General features: G+C 45.1%; 1 protein-coding gene across 3 annotated transcripts in view; it reads right to left on the reverse strand.

Annotated features, from left to right (window-relative positions):
• Positions 1 to 26,455, reverse strand: part of MECOM (MDS1 and EVI1 complex locus) — a 54,930-nt gene that overhangs the window by 22,455 nt on the left and 6,020 nt on the right. For all 3 annotated transcript variants that reach the window (XM_067301590.1, XM_067301591.1, XM_067301589.1), the window contains exons 3-8: positions 19,027 to 19,129; positions 16,464 to 16,680; positions 12,628 to 12,775; positions 11,723 to 11,879; positions 3,687 to 5,043; positions 1,531 to 1,618 (exon numbers count right to left, since the gene is read on the reverse strand). In XM_067301590.1, the coding sequence (XP_067157691.1) occupies positions 1,531 to 1,618; positions 3,687 to 5,043; positions 11,723 to 11,879; positions 12,628 to 12,775; positions 16,464 to 16,680; positions 19,027 to 19,075 (2,016 nt within the window). In that variant the 5' untranslated portion in view covers positions 19,076 to 19,129. The remainder of the gene's footprint in view (positions 1 to 1,530; positions 1,619 to 3,686; positions 5,044 to 11,722; positions 11,880 to 12,627; positions 12,776 to 16,463; positions 16,681 to 19,026; positions 19,130 to 26,455) is intronic.

A 26,455-nucleotide genomic window follows, 5' to 3' on the forward strand; every position in this document is an offset into this window, starting at 1 on the left:
CACGAGCGCTTCCGTGCAGCCGCAGGCTCCCCCGGCACGCGCAGGCAGCCCTGCCCCGGCGCCTCGCCGCGCGGCGACACGCGGGAAAGCCTTCACGCGGAAGGGGGGCAGCCCCCGCTCAGACCAGGCGAGCCCAAACCCGGCTCAGCCCCCTTTACCTATTTGCTTATTAGTGCTATCCTCTGCGAAATGGGGTTCTCTGCTGCTTTGCAGCTTTGGCAAATGAAGTGACGCAGCAGGAGCTGCTGAAGACACACTCTAGCACATAAGTCCTAGATCATTTCCACACTTCATTAACCCTTCACTTCCTACAGGCATTGGAACTGGAAAGGGATGTTTCTTCCTGCATTCGCCACCCGTGCAAGGGCATTATATTGGCATATCTGTGACTGTGTGCCGTTATCAGTCCTTCCCAGATCTCTCCTCCCAGATCTTCTCCCACATCAGCCCTTCTCAGATCTCCGCAAGTCCCACATTTCAGAATATCTTCCATACAACAAGGGGTATAACCACTGATCCCTTCGCTGACAAAAAGCACACTGTGGCAGCGTTGGCCCACGAATTCAGAGGAAGTTGAACCAGAGACAGGTTCTGCACTTAAAATACCAGACCCCTATGAGGCATCGCTATTAGGATGAGTCTACAGTCAGCAAGGGGTTCAAATCTGTAAATACCACAGGGGATTTTAGATTAGGCACAAGATTTAACCCACACAGATATTGACACAAAATCTCCTTGAGCAAGGAGAGGGAGGACAAAAGGAGGGCAGGGTGCTGCCGAAGGAAAGCAACGGGAAGTTTTCCCACAGGTACTGTTTCTGTGCTACGCACACACTGCGATTGCTGCTTCAAGGACACCCCCATAAATTTTTGTTATATGGCAAATAAGAAGCAGGGCAGCAGGCATACCGTCTATAAACAGGACAGTAGCCCTCTCATATAGCAAAAGCTGATGTTTTTCAAGTGTTAGAAGGGTTTCTACAAAGTCCTTGGACACACTATAGCCCCACAACTCTTCCCTAAAAGAGATGGAGGGTTTGTGTTATGTGAGCTGAAAGAAGTATGTAGAAGGTTTTCTTGCTTTTCTGAGAGTCCTTAAATATTGATGAAAGGGACTGATCTTATAAAGGCAGGTGAATAGCTGGGATGCTCAGTTTTGTAGGCCCAACTTTGGATCTACATCGTTTCCTTGTAATTAATATTGACTCCACTGCAACCGCCTGCAGCATGGGAGCCTGCCGAACAACGGGGCAGCTCCGAATGTTGGTAGTTATGTTACAGTTTTGTAGGAATACGGCTCTAAAACATACATGTAGTTTGAATCTGGCTTCCTCTATAATCAAAACATGTTGTTTCATCTGCAAAACATCAAGAAGCTCAGAACAATGCTTATGTTTTTCCACCACAATGGTGTAGAAAAATTGTGTGTTTTAGGAAATCCAAAAATGACTAAGACTGCATTCATTTCTCTGCACCTGCTTTGAAGCATCAATAGGCTTGTTTACAACATCAAAATTCCCAAAATACTTACTTGTGGATGAAACAAGAATCCTGGGGAAGGTCTCAAGTACTTTTCTTTTAAAGCTTCGAGCGGGTCAGTTAACTTTCTTTTCTCTACTCTGTAAATGTTAAAATTAGATTTGCTTGTGATGAATCAGTCTCAGATATTAATAATTATACAGCTACTCATGTTTAAAATAGTCAACTAATCATCAAGTAATTTGTTTTTCAGAGATAATGCTAAAAGTTAAGGAAGTACAGTCAACTCTCGATACTCGCATACAACTCATTACTACTAGTGGGGGTTGTGAAATGCCATTAAAGGGAGATTATACCATTTACATAGGAAATAATCCCATTTCAGAAAACCAGTAATAATGATAATAGAAACCAATGACTAATTACTGAGCATTTTTATGAAGAAATATGGCCCGAGTGCATTTTCCACTCACAGGAGCGGAATTCAAGGCACAAGGAGCTCTGAGCAACAGGTCTCTTCTCATCTGCCCATATGAGACATTGCAGCCACGATCCTGGAAACTGCTCTTTGTGCATACAAAGTTCGTGCAGCACAGAGCAGCATGAGAAATACAGGCTCGAAGGAATGCAACGAATCTGCTATATCAGCAATAAAGATTGTGATCAACTAATGTGTGCATTTAGGTAGTGAAACACAGTGCTGATAATTCAGAAGCAGTAGGGAAATTTGAGGTCTTTTTGCTTTCTCTACTACTGATGTGCATGGTTTAAGGGACACATCCTGTTGTCATTACGTATATGTAACTCTTGACAAAGGAAGGCTCAGTAACAAGTGGCCTTGTGCTACGCTGGCAGAATTTGCATAGATTTCATTAGTCCGTAAGGCAGGAGCATAAAACAGGAGTTGTTTCCACAACTTCGGGCATTTAAAATAAATATGATGCAAATAAATCCTATGGTCTAATACAGATACCAATCTGGCATGAATAAAACCATCTCAATACGTGGCCTCATATCCTGTTTCTTCATAACGCATACCTGTTGTCTTAAGTGAGAGAGCATTCTGCGAAAGTTTTGCCAAGAGCACTTCTTTTTTAGATAAAGTAAAAAGTAAGATCATTTACGTGTCAGTAACTTTTTTTAACAGTAGTCTGTAAAATGGGTCGTTTAGATTATGGACAAGCATTTTCATGGTGAATATTTCTCTACTTCTCTGTTCCTGTAGACTAATTTAGATGCATGGCTATTGCTGATTACAGATATGCAAGCAGAACGGCAAAGGGCAAACAGCGCCTTGACGTACACAGGGCATAGGTGAAATCCCGGTGAAATCCCAGTGAAATTAATGTCAGCCCTACTGGAAGGCACAGAGAGGCCAGGTTTTTACAACTGGTTTTTAAAACTTCAGTTTGCTGACAGTGCCTACTTGTGTGCCCATCAAAGTCAAAAACAAAGCTCCCACTGATTTAATACGGTAGATCAGATTAACTAACCCCCTGGTTAGTTTTTGCATATGCAAGGACATTGTGCCCTCACTTGTATTAATGAAATGCCTAAAAAATCAACACATTGCTCAAATCAATGTAAAAAAGGGCAGAATTCACTCTGAATTTCCATACTCTTTACACACCTTAGGACAAATTTGCATCTTTGCCTTACCCATGAGATACTCCTTTTAATACAGGAGGAAATAAAAAGGTGGTGTACAATTGGCCAAGACAACCTTTTGAAATGTATTCTGATTTTCAGGGAATGGAAGAGGAAAGGGAAGGTAAAGCCAGGTGGGAAGCATTATGGAAGAAAAGTAATTTGTGGCGAACCAGTGTTTTCAAAGATACAAGATACAAAATATACAAACATACAATGCTGATGCCAATTCATTTATAGTAAGATAATATATTCGACTTCTGCACGTTAAGCCACACGTGTTAAACTAATGACTCACTTCAAATAGGGCAGTAACGAACACTTGCTAACTACAGAATTGCAAGACATGGGGTTTGATCTGAACAGTTCGGATTCGAGGCTGGGTGTCCAGGTTAGCACACAGCCTGGATCATCATGTGCCCAGGTGGCCTTGTCTCCCTGCAATGATGCCTACAGGGCCAGAGGGACAGGGGACAGGGTTGTTCTGCATCTGCACGCAGGCAGCTTGGACAGGTCTAACTAGCTATACTTAAGGATGCTGAGATCGAACATAATTTTTACCTGTAAATGGGATCCATAAAGAACGGAGTTGGTCTGGCATGCTGCAAAGAAGACTCAGAAACTTTCCTTTGTTCAAGGTCACCTCCTTTCTTTTCACCAAAGACGTGGTTTTTCCGAGGCTCGGCCGGTTTTGTGCCACTGGCTCGACTTCTGCTGCCCATGCTGAGATCTAGAGGCTGGTCCTGGCTTGTCACAGGTGGAGCTGCTGGCTTTGAGGGTATAGGAGTAACTGGCTTCTCCTCCTTACGCTTAGTGGTGAGGTCAAAGGGAGACTCAGAGCTTCCCTTTGGGATCTTCTTAATTTCACTGGGTGATTGGGGCTCCATTTTCAAGGGTAACGGTCTCAAGTCTCTATCAGGAAATGGATACATTGATTGAGAGAATGCTGGAAAAAATGGGAGGGGAAACATGGAAGGGTAAGGTAAGGCTCCAACTTTTTTGTCTTGCAGCCCCACAAGTCCTGTTGAACCAAAGTATTTTTCAGCAATAGAAGCAATAGCCTTTATAGAATCATTCACAGCTCCTGACACCGCAGTTTGCTCCTCTAAAGATGGTGAGAAAATGGAATGATTGCTGTGTTCTTTCTTATTATTTATTGAAGCCAAATTCTGAAGAGAGCTTACTTTGTCTTTGAACATTTTACCATTTTCTTTAAATTTCTCTTTCTCACTTTCAATGTCACTTTCCAGATCAGAGCCAGAGGTGGTTTCCAGGTCACTGCCACTGGGGGTACTGACATCGTCAAGGTCACTACTCTCTGACTGGTCACTGAGTTTTTCATGCGGCCTCTCTTCAGAGGACCTCTCTGGTTGAAGCTCCACTGGCTTATTTTCACCTACAGATGGTTGCTTATTTAGTGCCTTCAAAATATCCTGTGTAGCTGGCAGTATCTGAGGATTTGTCATGAGGGGACTTTGACTTTTGTTTGTCTGATCTGTGCTTGGTAGTCCTTTAACAGGAGAACTAGTAGGTATCAAAGGTGGCCTGTGGTACAAGCCTGAAGGAAACAGACCAGGGAAGCTAAAAGAAAATCCAGGAGCTGTTGGAAAGGTAAGACCAGCAGGATGCCTATTGGCTCCAAAATAGTCAGCAAGGCCCGGATTTGCATGATTCATATTAACCATGGACGTTTTATCCATAGCTGGGGTTCCAGGAAGTGAAATGCCTTGGCCAAAAAATCCTCCTGCTGCAAAATGGTTCTTGCCCTCACAAAATCTCCTGTGTTTATTTAAGGAAGACGTAGTGCTGAACATTTGTCCACAGTCTTTGCACTTGATTTGGGTTCTGCAATCAGCATGCATGCGCTTATGACGACAAAGGTTTGAAAACTGAGTATAGGATTTATGGCAGACCTCACCTGTATGTAAACAACAACAACAACAAATCTCAGGCTTTATGGTAATTTCCCCCACCCTCAAAATTTTGCAAATAAAACAATTTTTTACCCTCCAAATGTCAATTCGGAAGTCATAAGGAGAAGTCTGGTTGCACAAATGTATGAAAAGCTACCGTATTATTCCAAAGCAAGGCATCCAAGCAGACAAATGTCTAAAGACAGCACAAAAAAAACCCCTCCAACAAACCAGAAAAGGTCTGAAATCACTAAAATGTAAAGTTTGTTTCCTTGCTTTCTCTTCATATTGCACAAACTTTCATACTTGGAACCATTATTTCATATTGCATTAGCACCCAGAGCCTGGAGAGGAACTGTGGCCCCAGGGCTGTAACACCGTATGAAGCACTTCTGTCTTTGAATGTCTATCTGTTTGAAGACATTCATTTATGTCACTATTCACATGTGTAAAGTCATTCATGAAAATCAGTATTTGCAGGGCCAGACCGGAGACAGACAGGGCAGCTGCCTCGTAGAGCTTTCAGTCTAAAAGATGCCAAGGATATAGAAGAGGTGAAGAAGGAGGCAACCAGATATTTACAAGCACATGCTATTATTAACAAACAACATTTTTTTCCATTTACAATTAAGAAGTTAATCTTGCGGAAGTCTAAGCTAAGGTTTCTAAAATAACCTCAGTCAAGTACTCTCACCTGTCCCAAGTATTTCTGTCCGTGTAATGCATATGGTCACTGTGATATAGCAACAGGTGCTTTGGAAGCCATGACCCTAAATTCCACATCTTAATAACATTATTAGTCTTAATATTGCTTATTTCTTCCTTGAATGTGAAAAAATATACTATATTGTGAAAAAATATACTATATTTCAACAACAATTTCCTTTAAAAATGCAGCGGTATTTGTTTGCATGTCTGCTGCTCAAAACAGCTCAGTGGATTTCCTTTCAAACTCCTCTGGGGTGGCAGTAACTTCAGCCTCACAAAAGAAGCAGCTGGAGAAAGCCTGAAGCCACGGAGGGAAGATCTACCTCGACCTGACGGGCCTGATTTAAACTGCAACATTTAGCATGTTGGAGCACAGTTTCCTACAAACATTTTTACTAGCAGGAAGCTGAAAGTGGTCCTGTAATCAGACCAGGACGCCCCACTGTGAAGAGTGAACTGTGCCATTGAAGTGAATGGGATTTTTGCCTGTTCCTGAAATACTTCATCTACAGCTAGAGTCGCTACCCCCAAAATTTTATTTCCTACCTTGCCTTCACTGCGTTGTGAAAGCACGCAACAACATCCTTGACTTTCTGACTGCTACAAACCTTAGTGAGAAAGTTATTGGGGTAGCACCTGGATTAGAGGCCTGCTAGTCAAACCAGCAGAATAACCCTCAGCTCTCTCCACTGCCACCCTTCCCGCACACAACGCCAGCAAACCGTCCGAGCAGTCCCACCGAACGTCGCGGCGTTAGACACGGATACTCAAGGACGTAAGTGCTTCCGGGCCCAAGCAGCTGACCACCATCACTGCAGAGTTTACGTGTGCTTTGGAAGCCTGCACTGGGCAAGGAGGACACCTAAGGGGCCTCCAATAACCCTTAGTCAGACCTAGAGAAATTCAGCCAGGCTTAATGTTTCAAAGGACCAGCAGTACAATTCCCAACACAAATTTGACATTCATTCCGGGTTTTTTTCTTACATTTACCTTAGGTTATCTTTTGGGGAATTTTATATCCTTTGGGCTAGCAGAAACATCAGACAAGCTCCAAGGTTGTGCTCTTTCTTATTCTAAAATTTGTCAGCACCTCTGGACTACCTTGCTTCTAGTAGCATAGGCTCTAGCTTTGTTTAAAAACAAAATAACGTTAACAGTAAGTGGTGTTATCTCTCTGTAATAAATCCTCTTTTTTTCAGCCAGGAAAAAGCATGTGGCCACTTTATTTTTATTTAATTTGCGTTATATCATAAGCTCTCATCTTTCACACATCAAAGCCACACAACAATGCACATTGTGTATTCTGAGGCCTTTTTAACAATCATTTTCAAGATTTGAGACACTCTGACATAATTTACAATGGCTCTATTTTAAGCTTGCAAAGGAAACTGAATTGAATGTATCCCATCCTGCACTGTTGGTTCCCATGAACTGTAATCACGTCCTCTAACTTCCACTCACATCAGGGCCTGTGCTAACCTTCCTGCTCTTCTGAATCTCTGCCCTTGAGAAACTCCACCACTTGTTGTCATGTCTTAACTGTTTACCTCTTCAGCAGGCTGCCTCATAGCTCAGCAACAATGCTCCCATTGTTTGAGGGCCTGATCCTGCCCGCGCGGCGCAGAGCAGCTTTCCCTATTCGTGTCCTATTGACATCCCTGGGACAATTCGTGCGGTAAAGAGTGCAGAATTGGGCCCAAACACAGGAAATTTGCAATGCACTAACTCAGGAAGAAAGTTTGTTGCTGTGTATCAGTTATTGTTCCTGTTAGAAACCTTCATTCACAAGGAAAGAAAAGAAAGAAAAGCAAGAAGTTAGAAAAGAAGAAAAGCAAGAAGAAGAAGAAGAAAAGAAAAAAAGAAAAAAGAAAAGAGGAAAAGAGGAAAAGAGGAAAGAAAATAGAAAAAAGAAGAGGAAAGAAAAGAGAGGAAAGGAAAAAAGGGAGAAAGAAGAGAGAAGAGAAGAGAAGAGAAGAGAAGAGAAGAGAAGAGAAGAGAAGAGAAGAGAAGAGAAGAGAAGAGAAGAGAAGAGAGATTTTTTTTCTAGTTCCCTGCTAGAAAGCTTGATTTTCTTTTAATAAGCGCTTTCTGTTTATCTTTTGGGGAAGATTTTATCCACCTATTTAACATAGAAGCATTGGTTGTTTATTTCTTGCAGTAATAAGCTCCAATCTTTTCTGCTACCTTTCTGCTATTTTTATCCTAATCATAGGCATAAAGGCCTTGCTCCCACAAAATAAAGTCAATGCTGTACTTCTCAGTACAAAATCAAGTCCCTACAGTCAAACTTAAGGCGTTGAGCACCCCTCATCCTCATTGCTGAGGCCTTGCACAAAAAGCTCCCATCACTCCCATCAGCTTGATCACATAAACCTAAATTAAACCGTCTGTAATGGCACAGCTTTTGCAAGCGTAGCAGAGGGGTTGCACAGTCGTCATCTGGGTTATTATGGGCCAATTCCTCTCCTTCTATAAAGCAGGTTAACTCCATCAACAGTTACAGAGTTATACCTAATATACTCCACCTGAGCATTAAATCATACATATTTTTTCAGAAAAAATCTCCATTTGTCTGTTCAAAAATACATACTTTTACAAGGCTAATATATAATGTAAAACAAATCACATTTTATGGACTCTGATCTTCTAACAGGTCATGGTAAGAACCTGCTTCTTATTGCCATGACCATATCAAATTTAACTTTTCAGTCGGGTAAGACTAGACTGGTAACCAGAGGAAAAAGTGTGTATTGACACAGATCTGTTCTTCCAAAAGCTAGGGAAGTTCTCCTTTAAAGAACATCAATGCATTATCAATTTATTATTTTCCATTAACATATTCAAAAGTCAACAGAACTGAGAAATATTCTACTTCCAGAGAAAAGCAAAAATATACATTTACAATTTAAGGATATCCTTACAAACTATTAAAGGAGATGCAAATTAATCTTCTAAATGACTAATGTGTTTTATCTGGGTTTTGAAACTAAATTAAATCAATCATGGCAACTAAAATCTGTAAATATTTATTATTGCAATTTCAATGAAATAATTAATAGCTGTACTGCCAAGTTTACCTTTTTAAGCATAGGAGCTATATACAACTATTTAATGAGGTACTTCTTGGTCAAGGTGCCTCTTGCCTCTAACAGGCAGTCTATGAAATACATGGCTTCCAATGCTGACAAAGAAATTTTGGGCCCAGGTCCAAAGCCCTTACTCACCACTGTAGTCTTACTCATGGGCACTGTCGTACTGAAGCCTCAACATAACATTGAAGTTGACACCAAATGCCCCACTGATTTTTTCTGGGGAATTCTGTGTATAAATCAATGGCACTGCCTGGGCCACTGTGAGTATTCCCAGGAGGGAGGACTAGTCAGATAAGTTATTGTTATAAGATCTACTTCTTTTTCACTGCATGGCTTTTATTTCCAAGCAAAGCTTTGCTTAAAATTTAGTAGATGGGGGGGACGGTTATCAACTTTAATTGCTTCCACGTATCAAAGCAACAGAAGCTGTGTTTGATTTCTCCTGTTACACCTTATTACATCCTTTAAATTGTAGTGCCATACTTTCAAGCAGCTAACTTGTAAGGGAAGCTTCTCTCCTTGCAGTTTTTATTGCTGTATAGACCCCAGGTTTTACATAAACTCCCACTCTGTCTCCCAAGTTGCAAAAATTCATCTCATGTTTAAGTACATTCTGTACTGTGATTGTCTCAGAACCCAAAAAATAGCTTGCAGTTAAGTTTGCAAATTTTCTGCTTATTAAAAAAAATTACTGTAAGTACTATCTCGAATATATGTTCAGTCTATTACGGCATGTGGTTTCTATTTGGAGAAGCTGGAGATTTTGTGAAGGCAGTGAGTAATTACCTTAGTGTTGGTGAGTTTTCACTCAAGCTTGGGCGGTATACTGTAATAAGAGACAGTTGCCATAAACAGACTGGTAGAGTAAATCATGGTGTGTGGCCTTTTGGTGGAAAACAGATATCTACTTTAGGTGACCCTACCTCCCACCCCCGTTTTCTACCAGCTCCCCCCCATTGCTCAGAAAAGCCTACTGAACATGTGGTCTCCAAATTCTCTTCTTCTATAATTACACAGCTATTATTCATAGACTGTTCAATGGTTTTTCATCTCTCATACTGTAAATTTCAAGACTATCAATGGCTGTGTTGATTTATCAGAATACACACCAACAAAGAGCACTTCAGGTATGATTTAATTTAAGAGAGGTGTCACTCCTACATATGGTATTGACCGCAACAGTATTATCTGAAAATTCCCTACCTGGCCAGAAGTTATGGTTTTCTAATAATTATACATTTTAAGTGTAATTAGTTAGCTGGTAATCCCAGGTTTAAAAATTATTAGCAATGGTTATAACTGGATCTAGTTAGTTATACATTTCCTCATATCAAAAGTCCAAATATAAGTATTATCTAATCTAATGGCAGATATGCAGACTTCACGAGTAAGTCTTTTACGCCATTAGTGCTTCCCTTGATGTTTTATCAAGACCCTAAACGCACGTCAAAGAATGGTTTTACTGCTCCCTGGGAGGCTAAGCTGGGTGTTTCAAAACACTGTGGAGTTTAATGCCGCAGCTGTGGGGATTCACACCCTAGAGAACAGGACCATATTGCATAGGGGGGACTGCAGCTTTACTGTGCTCTGCTAGGGGAGTAACCTTCTGCTTGGCCTTAGAGCTTGGCAGCCTCTTTATCTGGATGCAGTGCTACTTCCATCCATCAAACTTGGTATAAATTATCAGTACAGAAAATATGGTCCACTGGAAAAAAAGCATCAGAATGATATTTTGGTAAATTAATGTTGAGAACTGCAGAAGATGAAGAAATTTAGAAAATAAGTAGGGGATGTGGTCAAAGCAGGTGCTTTTCAAGCCATAACAGGTGCTTGAAAAGACTGTGGTGGAGCTTAACAGTAACAAGAACAATATTCTTAAATATTTCCTGCCTCTGCTTCCCTGTTGAAAGGAAAACAGCTTGCAATGTTATTGTGCATCAAGGTTTCCCCATCTCGTAGAAGGATCTGGCTAGGTGGCACATACAATCCTTGAGACTTTGAGGATCTGTCTTATATCTCACTACTGAGCCAGGCTGACAGATGAAGCAATTTTTATTGCTGGAGCAATTGTTTGTAAAGATCTAACAGCTAAACTCAATACTTAAATTTAGGATATGCAAAGAAGCCTCAAGGAGTGAGGCAATCTTCTCCAATTGAAATGCACTGGCTTTAAGGTTTATTTTTTCCAATTCCAATGAATACCATGGTATCTAATCTGCTATAGATGCTATAGACTTGCAACCTAAAATTAATTTCTAAAGCAAAGCAGCCTTTCACATACATTTGCTGGTTCTACCTAATTCCCAACCCATCCAGACTGTGGTCTCACCTCTCCATAAGTCAACTGAAGTGCAGGCTGCTGCCAGACAGGTCAGCCCCTGCCTTCCTCCCCTGCCCATCACAGCCTGGCGTTCCCACCTCCTCCCCTGGGCTGGCACTATTGCCGTGTGGGCCTCGGGCTCAGCAGGACAGGATCCAGCACAGCATGCGGCATGCACAGGCACAAGGGAGGCAGGAGACGAGAGCAACCAGCTGAGGTTGGTTTAAAACAACACGAGACTGCAACCTCCAAGCTTGGTATTACTGGCTCTTAGCTAAATCTTACTCCCAGCTTGCTCTTTGCCATCTATGCACGGAAATATATTGCAGGGACAACAGGTACATTTATACAGGTTCTGCCTGAAAATGAAAGTCATATAAACAGAATGCTTTGTACTGGACTGTGAATTACCCAAGACTCCTTTAATAATTCAAAGTGCAAGCCAACCCCCATGAAACCAGTGGGAAATTCAATGGAAGCACAACGCAACCTTCTGCTTCCAGGTAATGCTGCTTTTTGACAAGAGAAATACACTTAGCTGAAGATGTTTAGTTGAAGACTTACATATAAAAGGTTTGACACTGCTGTGGATGTGTTTATGCTGTTTGAGGCCTGAAGAAGTGGCAAAGGTTTTGCCACACTCTGGACAAGCGTGAGCACGAGCCCCAACATGCTGGGAACGAATATGCCTCTGAAGGTTGCTGGGGTCCGTGAAAACCTGCTAGGAAATGAGTACTGATTAACCAAGAAACTTAACTGCAGAAGAAGCCAGTTATTACAAGCATCTGTCAAAATTCAAATGTCAGGGTTATTGGGAGCTTTTTAAGATTTAAAAACTCTCTGACTTTGGCTGCTCGTTGTATCTCACTCTTGCTAAAATGGAAGTCAATGGAAGCTCTGCCCCCCCAAAATGGGCCTCAATTTCCCAGGTTTAGCCAAATATTTAGTGGTTCTGTTAACCCTTTTGTAACCATTACACCAGGTGTAATAACCCCTGCAATTAGAAGTCCCAGGGAATGGGAAGGCACATCCATCCACCCTGCACTTCCAGCAGGGATTCTTGCCCCTCAGAGCCCGAATATTTGCAGTAGGTACCAGTTATGTTGGTAAGACATACTGAGGCAATTCAAAGCATATTTATAGTGTTCTGTGATTGCAATCAAATTGAGGAAAGCAGGTCCCCATTCTCTTTCCAGAAGAGTGCTCAGGGCTTGCGAGTCAGGCAGTTAATAACCTTGACTGCTCAGCTGCTCTCATGAGCTCCAGACCCTGCTCACTAGCGGCCGAAGTCCTCCTCTAAAACCCACAAATTCTGCCCACAGATCCTTGTAAATCCTAGAGAAGCAGGCTGGACCACCACAGAACTACCAATATGAACTCCTGAGTCCTGACTCATTGTGGCCCTGCTTTCCTGCCCTTGCACATTCAACAACACGAGCAAGGCCAGACAGCCTACAAATTCACTGTACCTTGGCACAGTTTTCACACTCGTAGTGCTTCCCGCTGTCATGCGACATCTGATGACGTATCAAGTTGGACTTCCAGTTAAAAGCTTTGGGGCACTGATCGCACTTGTACTCCCTCTCCTCGCTGTGCGACAGCATGTGCTTCTCCAGGCTGCGGAAACAGAGACAGGCTTAGTGAGGTCCCGGCAGCATCTACACAGAAACTCGGGTTTATCAGTGATTTGCAGATCAGCGTAGCAATAGAGATGGAGTGCCAGGAAGAGGAGACCAAGCAGAGCATATAATTACAGCAACTAGCGCCAAAAGCCCCAGAGGCCCAATCCTGACAGAACCAAAGCTGCTGAGTTTTCATCAGCAGCATCGAGCATGCAGCCCAGCTCAGCTTCCAGGCAGGATCCCCCTTCGTACCAGAGTAATACATTGTCTAATGTTTTGCCAGGCCACTTGCAAAAGCTCCAGGAGATGATGCTTCCATCTCTCCCTAAGGAGACTATTTCACACACCTCTCAATATTTCACTCTGGTAATTCTTCCCTGCAGTCTGAATTATTTCTACCTTATTACTCTCACTCAAAATACACCTTGGATCCTACTACCTTGTGTAATTCCACTCTTTTGATGGCAGCCCGATTTTTCTTACAGCAGGAATAGATCACGAATTACTCCACTGAAGTAGGACAGACCTAGTGTAAGTGATCAGAATCAAGTCTCTAAATATGGTACACTAAGATTAAAGTTACAGCTTGATTATTATTAACTATGTTCAACTAAGTAGTTGTTTATGCATTCATTTCTTAGTTGTTTATTCAGTCTATTAGTAGTATATTCAATCAAGTATTTTTTGTTGCACACCCCTGAATTCATTCTGAATTCAATTCTGAATTTTCTGAATTGCTATTTTAGCATTCATTTATAGCAAATACATTTCTTAATGCCTGCATTGCTTGGTCACATATAAAGTTGTGAGTCACACTATTGCTTGAGTAAAAGAGAAAAGATTACTATGTAATGTAGAAGCAGGTTCACAAAAAAGCCATTGGAGCTGGAATTTTTAGCATCAGACTGAATACCAGCCTGCCAACACGGGGCAGCTCCTACAGTCCTTCCGCACGCGAATCTTCCACTGAGCCCTGCTGAACCAGTGGAGAAAAGCTGCTGGATTTACAGTCTGTTCTGGGTTTTGCAGTCCGATTAGCAACTTTCATTCTCAGCTACAGGTAACGGCAATGCTTTCGCCCTGCAGATGCTGCTTACTTCTACCCCTCTCAGGCTCTTCTTCCCTTCTGGGGAAAAAAAAATTCTGGCTTCCTATCCTAATACCTCTGTGACAACCAGACCTCCATCATGCACTCATAAACAAATTTGCCAAAAGACCTAAAGAGGCTCTTGTCTCCCACACTGGCACCAGCTCCCAAGATGCTTAACGCGGCTACACAACGTCCCATCAACACCAGAGCCATATCTGCCCCCATCACAGACATCCAGATCTCAATCTTCCTACTCAGCTATTTCTCAATTTAATTACGCACACCCTCAAGCACAGGTCATTCAGGCCTTTTGTTTTATATAATCTGTATACAGCACACTTCTGGACTTTTTTGCTGTGAACTGTCTTTGTCATGTATTAACCTTTCAATAATTCAAGAGTTCAGAGAATGACTGCCTTCTATCTCATTTTTCACTCTTTCTCACCGTACTGCCCATCTATTTATGATGACTTGTTCTTTGTTTTCTGCCCTTTCTCTTCAATATTTAATATTTTAAGCTAAATTTACATTTGTTCAATGATTCCCATATGTTAGATATTGTCCTCTAGTTCGTGGGCAGAAAAGAACTTTAACACGGAATAACTCAGAGCGTGTAAAAATGCTACTGTCCAGGCCTTTCCCTTACTCACACTACTGCAGCCCTTCGGACTTGATCTACCTACATCAGCCCTTTCAAATTGATCACACAGACTGAAAATTAGACATGTGGAGCCAAATTCTGCTCAATATCACCCGGTGAATACGACATTATGCCCGCACAAATCCACGCTCAGTGGGGTTGACCGAATGCACAGAGAGCAACGTTTGGCACACCATGTTTTAATTTTCGTGGTAGCGTCATTAATTTTGCCAAGTGTAAGGTTCGGGTCATATGACATGCTGATCAGAGATCTCCTGCATGGTGCTGAACAACTTCCACTCAGTCAGTAGGACCTAAGAGAGTCCGCACTTTGGGAAAGGCTGCTACATCTTGCAGAAACAGCACCTGAAACACTCAGTATCAGTTGTCCAAAGGGGTCACCCCTGCAGGTGCACAAAATCATCCGTGCTAACATCCCACCTCAGCAGACACCACCTGTGACAGAATAAGATCCTGATCTATGGACTAGTAAAGATTTCTGTGAAAAATATGAACTGATGAAATACTCTACTAGTTGATAAGTCATTATTTAAGGGGCAACTGATAATTAAACAATGCAATATCCTGCTGTCTCCTAAAGGGCAGTTAATGCTGTTACTTAGGTTGTACCCACACAATGCAAAGAGAAAAGAAGGCAACACAGACATGTAGAAGCTACGGTACAGACTCTGGCTGCAAAGCAAAAGATATGAGCCAGGTCTTGTGCTGTTATAAACTGGCTTCATAAGAAATACGCTGCCTTATTACAGCTGAGGATCTGGCCCAGGATTCTGTTATTGAAATATCTCAGCATTATTATTAAACGTTGGCTGAGGCCAACTTTTCCCCCATCCTCAAAATGAAAGCATTAAAATGTAAATTCATGAGGGAAGTACTGCAGAAGCTCTTGTGCACTCTAAACACCTATCAGTAATTTGCCAAATTTGCTGTAATCTGCACTGAAATACATTATTTTAGGTAGCCACCAAAAACTACAGTGACAGGACATATGTAAATGATCATCACATAAAAGCTGTACTTTCTATTTACATTCATCTCTATGCATATTTCAGGTATATATGCATGTACGTCTATCTATTTAAACAGACAGATATAATAAGAAAGAGATGAAGCCAAGTGCCCTTTGTACCCCTGATTTCCAAAGGAATTAAAACTATTCCTCTGCAGAACAACACAAAAATACTGCTTGCCATTGACCATAAGGAACCATCACTAAAATAGTTAAACGTTTTCTACTTTCCTTGCATTTTGTTACTTCTAAAATCAGATTAATTTAATGAAAATACACAAGTTGTGGCTGGGTAGTGTGGGCCTGCTCCTCTTCTCACAGCAGCTAAAGACATTTGTATCATCATTATTTTCAGTTGAAGCAGGATAGTTTCGTATAATTTATTTCTCAAAAAAAGTTATGTTTAATGTGATGACCTGAAGTACTGTACTGTTTCAAGACTGAAAGGCTATATATCACATATTAACATCTAGATTACAGTCTAATTTAACTCTACCAGGCATGGCTTGTTTGCAAAGATAAAATTTCTGTCATCAGTGAACATTACTCAGAGACGTTCTGAGTTATTTCTGCCTAAAAATGATGAGTCCATCCGTTAGCTCATCTGAACTATAATAATTTCTCTGATTTCACTGCAACTAGACCAATTCATGACAGCTAAAGAACTGATTATCAGAGGATCCAGTTCTTTAAGGTCCCTGCTAAGGACTTCAGGTCAAGGACTGAATCTCTGAATTGCTGAAACTCAATTGATTTCCATGTCCTAAAACACCAACCAGCATAGAAGTCTTATTAATTGTCATATTTATTTTGTGTATAAGATGAAGGCATCAGATTCTGCCCTCGCCGATGCCCTGCATGATCTGACTGAAGCTGTCACAGAATTTGCCTCATTCCATCATGTTTTAAGCACCTGCTCCTACCTTTGTAAGTCTGGGAAGACTTGATCACACTCTTTACATTCCTGGATTTCATGCGCATCCCGAAGGTCATTCTCAGTGTCAAGCTTTTTCTGAAAGTCCTCCTCCACCATGGAGAACGCAGAGTGAGGTGTGCTGCAAGGGAACTTCTGGTGGTCTACTAGTTCAGCCTTGGACTCAAAGAGCTGGTCGCAGTCCTCACAGCGATACTGGCGCTCCTCTGGAAAACAAAGATAAATTATGCTTTAATTCTACAACATACAACAGTGCAATACTATTTATTAACCACCTGGGTCACATCCAACAGGGAACCCTAACACTGTGTGTTTATATAATATCCTAAATGGAGATATATAGGGTCTAAGATGGATATCCAGTGGGAAGCTGTCAGTCTCTACCTTTCAGAATGAAGTAGACTGACTTAGACACAAATGTCGACATTTAAAATACCCAAGGGGGTGTTAATGGAGTTTTCAAAAGCCTTTTAATTTCCATTACGGTTCTCTTCCAGCACCTAACCCTGTTCAGTGTAAGCCAGAGGCAGATGAAGTGGAGGGTAAAGGAGAGAAGGGGCCTTGCTTTAAATTCAGTAGGAGTAAAATTGGTCACAATGTGTTTCTTACTAAAAGTGACCATAGAAGATCACTAGTATGATCACTTTGGGGTGAATATTTCATTCCATGAATTAATAATTCCTGCAAAACAATAGATTAGCTGAGGAAAAGCCCCAAAAGTAAACTTTGAAAAGAGCATGCCATGATATTTTTTCTGTTGGATTTTATACTAACAGTCAATGTGACTAGCCATATATCCTAGTTTGATTTCAGTGTCATCAGCCCTGCAGACATAAAAGCCCATGGGCTCTGGGTCCGTAAGGTACTTAATAACCTGAGGAGTCTGTCTGACATCTCACATGTATGCAGTACAGTCGGTGACGACTACCTGAGGGTCAGGTTGATCCTGAGAAATCACCATTATCAGGACGGTATTCTGTTGTTCGCTGTCCACTAGCAATAGTTCAGGCCAAGTGAAAACTTGGCCCAGTTTGGGTCTAAATGAGCCCTATGGGACATATACTTGTGTGTGACTGCAGAGCATTTCTCTGGTGTCATTTATAAAATAACTAATGGAATAGGCACAGAAAATACTATCCTTGGAAAAGGGTGACATCTTTAGCAATAAAGTTACCACTAAGGGGGAAAAAAACTTCAACGAATGAATGAATAATCCCCCCTCCTTTTTTTAAGAGACCGTAAGATACTGCTCCAAGTTTGCAGGCATTTGTAAGAAAGTACACCCCTGGATGTCACTTCTCCTGCCCTGGGAAAGTCCCTGTGCACAGTCCCTGAATTCTCAAGAATTTATAAGATGTCCACACTGGCATAGACTGTAACCTAGTGTGTATCAAGTAAATATCCTACAGCTAGCCCCAGCTGTGGCTTTATAACCCTTTGCACTGCAGGCAGCAGAGCCAAAGTAGCTTTTGGAGGTGGGGGGCAAATCCGAGGCAACCTAATCTGCAAGGAATGAGCAACAGCTTACAAGTTTTAGACAGAGAATCTGTGTGTAGGATAAATAATGAATGAGCAAGTGGAGGAAGAATGACTACGTTCTCAAAAGTGACAGCAACATTAACAGCCTGAGATCTTCGCTTTTCAAGAGAACAGAATAACAGTTGTTTAGCTAAATGATAAAAAATAACCTATAATCAGGGTTCATACATCTTAGTCTGGTAGGACCAACACAGCCTAGAGATAATGACTTAGAATCTCTTCCTCCTTCTGCAACATCCATGAAATGATTAAGTTTCAGTTTCAAAGCCTTACTGTTGCCCTCAGTTACCTCTTTAGACCTCTGGTTCTGCCAGGGAGGTTGGAATAAGTAAGGGAAAAACTTGAAAAACATCAAGAGATGCAGAGAAAAATGGACTGTGCAAACCAGAGCTCACCAGCTTGACAGGCACTGAATGCGAATTACGTGCGATTTTTAGGGAAATCAGTTCAACTACAAGCGATGAACAAAACAGCGAACCCCAAAGCCAGCTTTGGCATTGCTTTTCAGAAGAGACCCACCCTCCAGAGGGACTGAAGGAGAAAGGCCCTGGTACGACCTCCAGGCTGTAGTTCAACTAAGGGGAATCCTACGCTCAGGACATGAGTGGTGGAAAGTCCCCCAATGACCGGGAATTTCAGTTTATTCCCAGGCAACCTATGACCTCTCTGTCTGGATTCTTCATTTCTAATGCTGAAAAATGTTCAGTTAGAAAACCTAACAGTTAAGGGGCACCAGCAACAGGAATCTTAGTCACGACATTGGCAAAACACTTTGATAAATGAAAATATATCAATCACGTTAATATTAAACTTATTTATTCACCGAACAGCTTTCAGAAAACACAAGGGTAGGAATATAGACGTATATAACCAGCACAGTCCAGTTCTTCTCCCTAGCTACAGTGAAGCTATTGCGGATTTCAAGAGGATTCCAAAAGAGGAGATATCTTCCTAATTTTTCACTTAATTTCAGTGCTATATTAGATTAGATTAGACAGTAAGAAATGGCTAACCGTGAATGTCTGGAGCCATTGTTTCATGTGAATAATCTTCACTCTTCATGAACAGTAACAGCTCCTCTCCTGGTTCAATATCTGCTACAACCCTGTAGAATATCTGAAAAAGAGAAAGCAAAGTGAGCACCGCAAAAGGCAAAGAGGCATCAAACCCTGCAAGGGAATAGCACTGAATTTAAACACATGGCCAGATCCTGCCCTGGTTTGGGTGTTGGCTGCAAGCAGTTCGATGGAGAGGTGCCAGTTTAAGACTACGGCAAACCCGCTCCTTCCAGCCCCCAAACCTTTTGTGCTTTGGGTTCTGTGAAAAGAGAAAAGAGATTGCTTTCAACAGCCCTCGCTGCACAATGAGCTACGTGATGATAACTGCAAATATCACCAACAATTCACATGCTTAGTTATATAAAACCGACCTATAAATTATCCATAAAACGTAACCTCGAATGACTGGCTTAAGGGAGATAACCCCCGTTTCTCCTCTTGACTGCAGGGGGAAAAGCTACGGGTACCAGCTAAAAACGGACCTGAGAAGACGATGCTGATGAAAGCACAGGCACCAGGCCCCGCTCATTTTAACCATCTCGGAGGTCCAGAAAGCCGTGAGAGGTTTACGCAACCCAGCGGCGCTGTGCTGCGGCTCTGGGCTCGTTTCTGGGAAGGGGCAAGGAGGAGAGGCAGAGCGCTGCGCCGGGGCGAGGGCGCCCACCTGCCCGCAGCCCCCGCGAAGGCTCACGCCGGTGCTGGCGTGCCCCCGCGGAAAGGAAGCTACCCCAGATCTCTCCGGCTGCTCTCTGTCTCGGCAGGAAACGTGAAGAGCGCTAAAAAGCTCCACGAAGCCGCTCAAATAAATATTAGCAACTTCCTCAGGTCTTGTTAAACCAAAACACATGACAGCTCTGTTTGCTAAGCTAACAAAAGATGCGTTTGCGTTTTCTCTGACTAACGTATCTTTAAAGGGTTAGCTCTCAAATTATGAACTCTCAATACTCATTTCAGTGCCTTGAAAGAAAGAGAAAAACCCGCTTCCACTGCTTAAGGTCAAGCAGAGCTGTCTGTCACAAGTTAGATACAGATACACGGCGATACGCAGCGATTTCCCGTGCGGGGACGCGCGGCGCTCACCGTCCCTGAACGGTGGCCCCGGCAGCCCCGCAGATACCGCTGTCCTCCAGGAGGTGGCCGTATAGCCTAATGCTTTACTTCTGCGCGAGCGGCCTTTGCCCACCGATACGTGCGAAATATCCAAAAATAACTGAATAAGACACATTTCCTCCGATTTGTTTTCTTTTCTTTTCTTTTCCTCGTCCGGAGCGCTCCGGAGCCGGCTTCGAGAGCGGCGGGCGGACCACCTGCGTCCCGCCGGGCCGCGAGAGGCGAGCGGGGGAGAGCGGGGACCACCTGCGCCCCGCCGGCGCGCCAGCCACGCCACGAGAACACGTCGGATGCCACGGACGCCACGGACGCGTGCCGCAGCCCCCGGCTTAGGCCGCGTTCGCCCCGCGGCGGGCAGGGGCAGGGGCAGGAGCTCACGGCCAGCTTCCCCTCCCGGCGTGCCGAGGGCAGAGCTCCCCTTCCTCCCACGCCGTCCTGCTCAAACTGCCGCTTCGGGGCTTCTCAGTTTTCCCCTCGTCCTTTAGATAACTGCGAGCGGCAGCTTCGTCCTGCAATTCTATTTCCCTTTAGAAAACAGGGAATCCTCTGAGCAGCTCACATCGCTTCTTTTTTTGGAGGCTTCCAAAGGTTTAACTTTTTAGCTCCCTTTCCAGCAGTACGTTAGCCTCTGGAGCGTGACATGTTGGACCTCTGCCTTCACAGCTCGCGACAGCGCTGCCGGCGACTGCGACTTGCGCTCCCACCACAGAGCGTTTCCAGTCGCGGCTGCAGTCTCGCACGCTCGTCCCGATCCTGCTCGGATTTAGCGCCATATAAATCAGGAGTAGAGCAATGAGGTCAGCAGGGCCGTATTTGCATTAAACAGGTCAGGCGCAGGGCAGTTCTCGGCCTTCTTACTACTTTCCTGTTAATCTTGCTTTTCACTAATTTACGCAGAGATGTGCAACCCAAACAGCACCTTCAAGCCTCCAAAGTAACTCTAGCGACTCTAAAGCAAAAATAACGCCACTCCTGTCAAACCGCTACTCTCTGGATTCGGTAAGAGGAGCAAGGAGACGGTGTGTTAGCACCAGCGACCCCGCGCCAGCTGGCGGGAGTTAAAATGGTGACGTAGCGTTGGCGAGCGGCACGGCGAGCCGAGGCCGAAGGGAGCTCGCCCTCGTCCGAAGCAAGCCGCGATGCTTCTCGAGAAGGCAGCGGTCCGGCGCCGAGCGGTGCCAGAGCAGGGCCGGGGGCGCGCGCAACGCACCCCCGGCCCCAGCCCCGCTGCTGCCTTCTGCAAGCTTCTCCGAGCGCATGCTGCCAAGGGGGACAGCGCTGCCGGGGTTTTACGTGGACCGGGGTGCGCTGGGGACTCGGTTGGGGCGATGAAACTCATCTGATCACACTGAAACGCATTTAAGCAAAGCCAGCTTTTAACTCCTGCAAATAAATCTGATGTCAACATTACATCCAGTGAATACTTGCTTTAAGCAACACTTGTTTTTCCATTTCATAAGATAAATGTATTTAAATCTGGCTCTTTTTTTTTTTTTTCCCCTCCCCAGAACTGTACCGGCCTCCATACATTTGAAAGGAGATAGCCTGATCGGCCTCAGCCGAGCCTTCATATCTGGCGTATTTTAGGTTGAAGGAATACGTGCACGACGTGCAACGCTGCGCGCTGACTGGAGATGCTCCTGCAGGCCGCCCTGATGCGGCACCCCTCGCCCCGGTGCCTGCGGAGCTAACGCCCTGCCCAGGGCAGCACAGCTCTGCCCTCGGCTCGCCTTGGTGCGCCGCGGTTTTGCGTTACGGTATGTAAACCCAGCTGGTCTTTGGAGGTCAGCGGCGCGTCAACGCGAAGGAACAAACCTAAACCACAGCGACACTTTCACCGATATCCTCCCTCCTCTGCTCGGGCTGCGCCACCAAAGCTCTTTTGGTTTTGGTAGACCTTCACGCCTCTCGTCGCAAAATAAGGCCCCCTGGACTGTACGCGCGCATGGTCTGGTTCGTAAAGCGCCGCGTTACGGTGCATCGGATCGCTTTGCAGAGGCCTGGTGTGCTGCAGCACCTTCGCCGCAGGCATGGCACAAATTCGTAACCAACATGTAAATGCTGCAGCTAATTGCCTAACCTGTCTGTGCTGGTGTTTGCAAATAAGGGAATATCCAGCAAAATTACGTGCTTTAGGTTAAGTGTTTTTTTTCATTTTGAATTGCAGAACTAAAGCCCTCCAAAAATAGGTCCAAGCGACAGATCTGAAGTGCTGGCATTTCGGCATTATTATTAAAACGATCATTTGAGTTATTATTTAAAAATATATATATTTTAAAATTATTGCTGCACGTACAACAAGAATTCCACTTGCACTAACAAATTATATACCGGATTGCATTCCAATGAGGATCTAAAATCAGACATGCTGAACTTTAAAACAATTTGATCTGATCTGATTTTAATAGATGTCCTTATTACTTCCTGGAATCCACTGGAATCATCTTGCCCAAGAACAAGGGAGAAGTTCAAGCACGTTTGGTGGAAATGAACCACGCTCGAGGAATTTTTAAGCAGCAGAAGCCTGCGGAGGGCAGAAGGCGCGGGGATGCAGCGAGCCCTCCAACAGGAGAGCTGATAGCTCAGAAATGACTCCCAAGCCAGGTCTGCCTCCTCCTGCCTCTCCTGGCTTTGTAAGCAACACTGAACTGTATTCCTGACATTATTTTTTGTTTTAGGAAATGGTAATGTGGAATATTTGGATTCTAGCATTCTAAAGCTTAAAGATTCCTTGGCTACGCTCCTGACTATACTATAATTAAGGAAAGTTAGTAATTTTTTGACTTCAGCTGGACCAAGATTTCACCTCCGCAGCCTGCCAAGCCCCCTTCGTTACCTATCTTTGTTTAATGTCCTAACTTCACAAGGCGCAAGCACACCAGTCTGCCTCCCGCACTACACGAAGGGCTGCTGCACGGTAGAGAAACGACCCGAACCGTAAAGTCCAGATGCGCGTTGCACATGCCCTGGGATCAGTGGGGTGTGACTGCAGTTTATATAGGAAGAGCAAAATCGGATCCAGATCTGGAAACACTTTCGGAGTTGAGGGGGGCTGGAGTGGGGAGAAGGGGGGGGGTGGCCGCACTCATCACCGCCCTGCGCCTGCGTGCGCCGCAGGTCGTACGCTCAGGCTACCGAGCAGAAATAAGAGCTCCCAAACTGCAAGGCTGTAAAGGGAAAGGGGAGGGGGGGGGAAAAAAGGAACACACACAATTTACTTTTAAATGGATGAATAAGGCCTCATTGTTATGAATCCCAGTTTACTTTTCCTGGTCAGGCACTTGAAATTTTATTTATGCTTAATAGACTGCATTTGGCATGTGTAAAGATGACAGAAGCGTGAATTATGAATGACCTTCAACCTATGCAGGAAGTTGTAATAATTGGAATAATAGCGAAAAGGCACTCGCTGCGAGAGCCGGCGAGCCCCGCGAGCCCCGGCCGCCGCCGCCTGCTCGCTTTGAAGTCTGCTGTCGCCCGCGGCCTGCCCCAGCGAAGCCCGCGCCGCGCGGGTCCAGCTCCTTATTTACCGCCGCGGCGCTCGACGTGCCGTTCAGCCGCCCGCGAACAGTTTAATAGAAATGATACCAGTTCTCGGGGAAGAAGCGACACTCCGGTCTACGTGTCTGGACAAAGTCGACAGCTGATAGGAACGCATCTGTCGTCCTCGCCCTGGAGAAGCTTCCTTCTGCCGCGTCTCACCAACCGTCTTACTCTCGGGCGCACGGGAGCTTGGAAAAACACTGTGCGTGCCCCTGCGCTATTTGGGAAATTCAGGTTTTTGAGCAGACAAGGGATGCTATTTAGATGTGGGAGCAGGTAGCTGATCCTATTTATGCTTAAATTGCAAACTTAACGTATTTAACTTACTTCGAGTGCTAAGGGGGGAGGCATCAAATAACTTTTGTCCCACAACATGCTGACAAGGGAAAGGATTAAACTGACTTCAGCTGTTACAGAAGCTAACTAGGAAAAAGATGGCAAAAAGGCACAGAACGTAAAAAACGTCAAGCGCACTGGTAGCCGTAACGAAAGCCTTACAAGGTCCATCAGCCTTGTGCAAAGAACCGCTCCCGAGGAGAAACGCGGCGCGACACTAAACGCACTGTATGTTCCCAGGGACGGAGCAAAGGGAAAACCTACACGCTGGAAACGCGGCTGCCACGAGTTTCAGGTAGAAGGTTGCGGTTTTGTTTTTGGCAGCAGCGGCCTGCTGCATGTGATCGGCGTGGAAGGAGGACGGCCCTTCCCACCGCGCGGGCGAAACCGCTCTGCCCTCCCGAAGGCCACAGAGCGCTTCCCAGCAGCCATCCTCCACCTCCCGTTACGGCAAAGCCGCCCCGTCCCGAGGCGCGGGACGCGCGCGTGCACCACTCGGGACAGACCGCCCCGCGGCCTCCACGGCACCGAAGCCCGAGGCGGCGCCGGCTCCGTCGACGCGCAGCCGGCTCCGAAGAGCAAAGCGTTACTTGGGAATAAGAGGGGAACTTGCCTGCAAAGCAAAACAAATTGCATGTCCAAAACTAATAACGAGCTTCAGATTAAAGGGACCTGAGCAACGTGAGGATTTATGCCCCCCCCCCCCCCGCCCCGGAAAATGAGAAGGACATACGAATAAATAATCGTGCGACGAGCCGTAATTAAGCATTTGAGGAAACAAAACAAAACAAAAAAAAGCGTCCGAACGACCAGGATTCAATTTTAGCTCCTGTGATGAACAACTTGTGCAGCTGGAGGGCTGTATTATGAAACCTGAGCCAGGTCCTTCTTGCCGTACTCAGGCGAATGATAAATCGAAATAAACTGGAGGTTTTTTTCGAGGGGTAACCTATAGGAGGCTTTCCAGAGCTCTGTATCAGGCCCAAAGAAAACTTGGGCAGAAATCCGGGGGCCGAGCCCAGCGACGGACGGGCCCGCACGCGTGCGCGGGCAGGAGGCCGCGTGCCGAGCGGGGGGAGGAATCTCTCCCGTCGCCTCCCTTCCAGGGCCTGCGAAGCGCCCGGGACGACTGCAGGCCCTTCGCGCAGCCGAGTGCAAAGTCCCTTCCTTCCTTCTTTCCTAGAAGTCTAAAGTGCCCCGAAACGGCAGAGAGAGGAAGCAGCTCGGGGAGGAGGTGTTGGAGCCAGCACGCTCTCCTCCGAGGGTACCGGGAATCCGTGCTGTGCTGTCTCCCGAGACAAAAACCTTCCTCCCGCTCCCCCGAAGCGGCGAGGCAGCTGCCCGGCGTCCCTTCCCACGGCGTCGCCGCGTTTTGAAAGCGCTGGGTCATCCTCCTAGCTGCCATCACCCCGACAATACTCATGTCTTCTTCCATAGCATTTTTTTTTCCTGGTGAATTTGAAGCCTCTGCGAAAGTCCCGGGGTCCTGGTTAGGGGATTGCCCCATCCAGCCTCAGCTCCCAAGCACAGGCACCGCGAAACGTCCTCCCCGGCGGCTGCGCGGGGCTGCAAATGCCGTGGTGTTCGCGACGGGGCTGCCCCTCAGCGCCAGCCCGGGGCACCTGCCCGGGAACAACACACGCATCCCGGCTCCGACCGCAGAAGGCGGCTGTCACGCTCGTCCCGTAAACAGGGATGCGTTAGAAAGTCAGCTGCAACACGGAGTGACGCGTGCCTCAAGCGACCGCATGGCAGCCGCCTCCTGACACCCCACTTCATTCCCAGAGCACGGAAACGGCTCGGTGAATTACAGCCGTAGTGTCTCTGTGGACGCCTACAAGCCCCTGTACTCCTGCCGGTGAGCACAGGGCTGCGATCTGACCAGCTCTCACCTCAGAAAGGTATTTTTGCTTAGAGACACCGTGCCTGCCTGGTTCTATTAAATATTAATGGTCGATACAAAGCTTATCACTTTGCAAGAATGACAGCAATTAGTTGCCATTTTCAGTTCTACAGAACTTCATTGCAGGGTTAGGTCACGTCAGGACAGGACAGCGCTGAGACCAGGAACACTGCTGGCGTATTAAGCTGCAGATAACGCAGACGTACGCAAAGGATTCGGCTGGAGATTCACACCCACCATCGACTCTAATTGCGGTCAACGCAGGATCGCAACTGCCGAATTCCTTATTCCACCAGCCTAACTCCGACACGACCCAGCCCCACTGGAGACGATTTTCAGTGGGGGTTGGATTAAGCTTTATTTGCTTAATAAACTGGCAACTCCTAGGAAGAATAATGGCAGAACAGGGCTCCGTATGAGCGTAGCGTGCACGTGCCCTTCTGACCCATAACAGCCAAAACCTTAATTTCACTCTCCGACAACAAAGCCTCA

The sequence above is a fragment of the Apteryx mantelli genome, chromosome 9 (assembly GCF_036417845.1).
Source record: "Apteryx mantelli isolate bAptMan1 chromosome 9, bAptMan1.hap1, whole genome shotgun sequence".
Taxonomy (NCBI): Eukaryota; Metazoa; Chordata; class Aves; order Apterygiformes; family Apterygidae; genus Apteryx; species Apteryx mantelli.